At 43.1% G+C, this 1969-nt stretch overlaps 1 protein-coding gene across 1 annotated transcript in view; it reads left to right on the forward strand.

The window, feature by feature from the left end:
• The first annotated feature begins 835 nt into the window (after nucleotides 1-835).
• Nucleotides 836-1969, forward strand: part of LOC136856434 (acylphosphatase-2-like) — a 30521-nt gene continuing 29387 nt past the window's right edge. Inside the window, exon 1 of the mRNA XM_067134308.1 lies at nucleotides 836-1113. Coding sequence (XP_066990409.1) covers nucleotides 1068-1113 — 46 coding nt within the window. The 5' untranslated portion in view covers nucleotides 836-1067. The remainder of the gene's footprint in view (nucleotides 1114-1969) is intronic.

Below are 1969 nucleotides of genomic sequence, written 5' to 3' on the forward strand. Positions count from 1 at the left end.
TCCGTGTTCCCAAATTCTCTCTGAGTCAGCGAGAGAGAACTGGATCCTTCGCATCGCAGAACACACGGTGAACGAGTAAACAAATATATATATTATATATACCCTAAAAAGAGTTCTGTCACCAGAAAGGATTTCTTGTCCTACCCAGGATTGCCCCTGAGGCAGATGACGCAATCAACGCAAGGGTACCGGAATGCCCAGGACGCAAAGCACGTCTCAGAAGAAGAAGAAGAAGAAGAAGAAGAAGAAGAAGAAGAAGAAGACTCGGCCTATGCATGCAGGCGTAGCGAGTACTGTAGCCCCTTCGATAGGGACATTGTAGTCGTCTTCGTACCGAGTCCTCGAGCTGATTTCCTCGGTGCCATCATCACTGGGCTTGTGCCAGGTGGGTGTCAGGTGGTGTGTGTGAGAGTGTACGTGTGTGAGAGAGAGAGAAGAGCATCGGCATCGGTGGTCAAGGCGATGGCGTGTACTGAGAGACCAGGGAGCAGGGCCATCATGGTGACCGGGGGGTACACAGAAAACGGGAGGTGAGGAATGACACGATGGTGGAAACCAAAAAGTGGAATAAAAAAGGGTGAAGATAACTGAGAAGGAGGCGACGAATAATGAGGAAATTCTCTTGGGAGGTTTCCTTTCTGGTTCAGATAACGATAAGGAGGGTTGGAGGACTTGATATTGTCAGGGAAGCGGAGCAAAATATGATTTCACTGCCAATCACAACAGACTTACCCCGTCCCGCCAACTCCGCTTCCCGGGGGGGGCCCTCCCCAAAAAGAAACTTCCATCTCCTTTTCTTTGGCCAATCCCCCAACTGCCCCCCACTACTAAAACTATCAGGGGGAAGGGGAGAAGAGGGGGAAGGGGGTGCTAGACACCACCCCCACCCACGCAAGAAGGAGGCTGCCTCCGTCAGATCTTGGAGAACAGTTCTTGGTCCTCACGAGTAACAACAGCTAGCTCACACAGAATCGGCCCGCGCTCGCTGGTCGGAAGGGATTTTAGGAGACCCGCGTTCCCTCTGTTGGTTTTTGTGCAGTGTCAGTGTTTACCTAACGTGATTATTCATGGAGGTGGCATCTGTTGATTTCGAGGTCTTCGGGAAGGTGCAAGGTAAGGAATGGGGAGGGAAGGAACGATCTTCTTCTTCTTCTTCTTCTTCTTCTTCTTCTTCTTCTTCTGTTCTAGGGACGTTCTGTCTAGTGAAAGGTCATTTCATTTCATTTCTCAGGGATGAAACTGTCATCTCCAGCCACATCTACTGAAGTGATATTAGATAAAAACTATTTTTTTTAATATCCCAAAGAAAGAACTACACTCTTTAACCAGATTGTACTGAAATGGTATTAGATAAATGTTTTTGTAATTTCTCTGAGAAAAACTGTTATCTTGAGCCACATCCTTCTGAAATGATATTAGATAAAAATTGTTTTTTTTAATTTGTCAAAGATAAAACTACCATCTTCTGCCAGATTCTACTGAAATGTTATCAGTTAAACCAGGTTTTTCATCTAGTAAATCAGTTTTCTTCCTTAATTTAAGTAAAAATTGTTTTGTTTCATGTTGCCTTTAGATCAAATGAATAATTAACCTTTACTTTTCCTCATACGAATTATTCAGCTGAGTAAAAAGCAAACTGGATTTCATGTTTACAAACCAAGAGCCCGTGCTAGCATAAAAGCAAATTTCTAATTTTTTCGATTGCAAAAGCCATTGAAAGGAACATTTGTTGCCATTTTAGAACTCTAGACCGGGAGACCATAGGAATAAGGAAGGAAATTAAGAATACCAGAAATTCACACCACTTTAGTCGAAGACCAAGAATTTATTCTTGAAGAAACACCTCATTGATTTCTGTAGATTTATGATAAAACTCTTTTGGATAAATTCAGATATGTCCAATTTTATGTGTCAGATGAACCTATTGGTTCCTTTCAGCCCCAAAATTTAGATTTTCTAAGGTCAGTTA

The sequence above is a fragment of the Macrobrachium rosenbergii genome, chromosome 35 (assembly GCF_040412425.1).
Source record: "Macrobrachium rosenbergii isolate ZJJX-2024 chromosome 35, ASM4041242v1, whole genome shotgun sequence".
Classification (NCBI taxonomy): Eukaryota; Metazoa; Arthropoda; class Malacostraca; order Decapoda; family Palaemonidae; genus Macrobrachium; species Macrobrachium rosenbergii.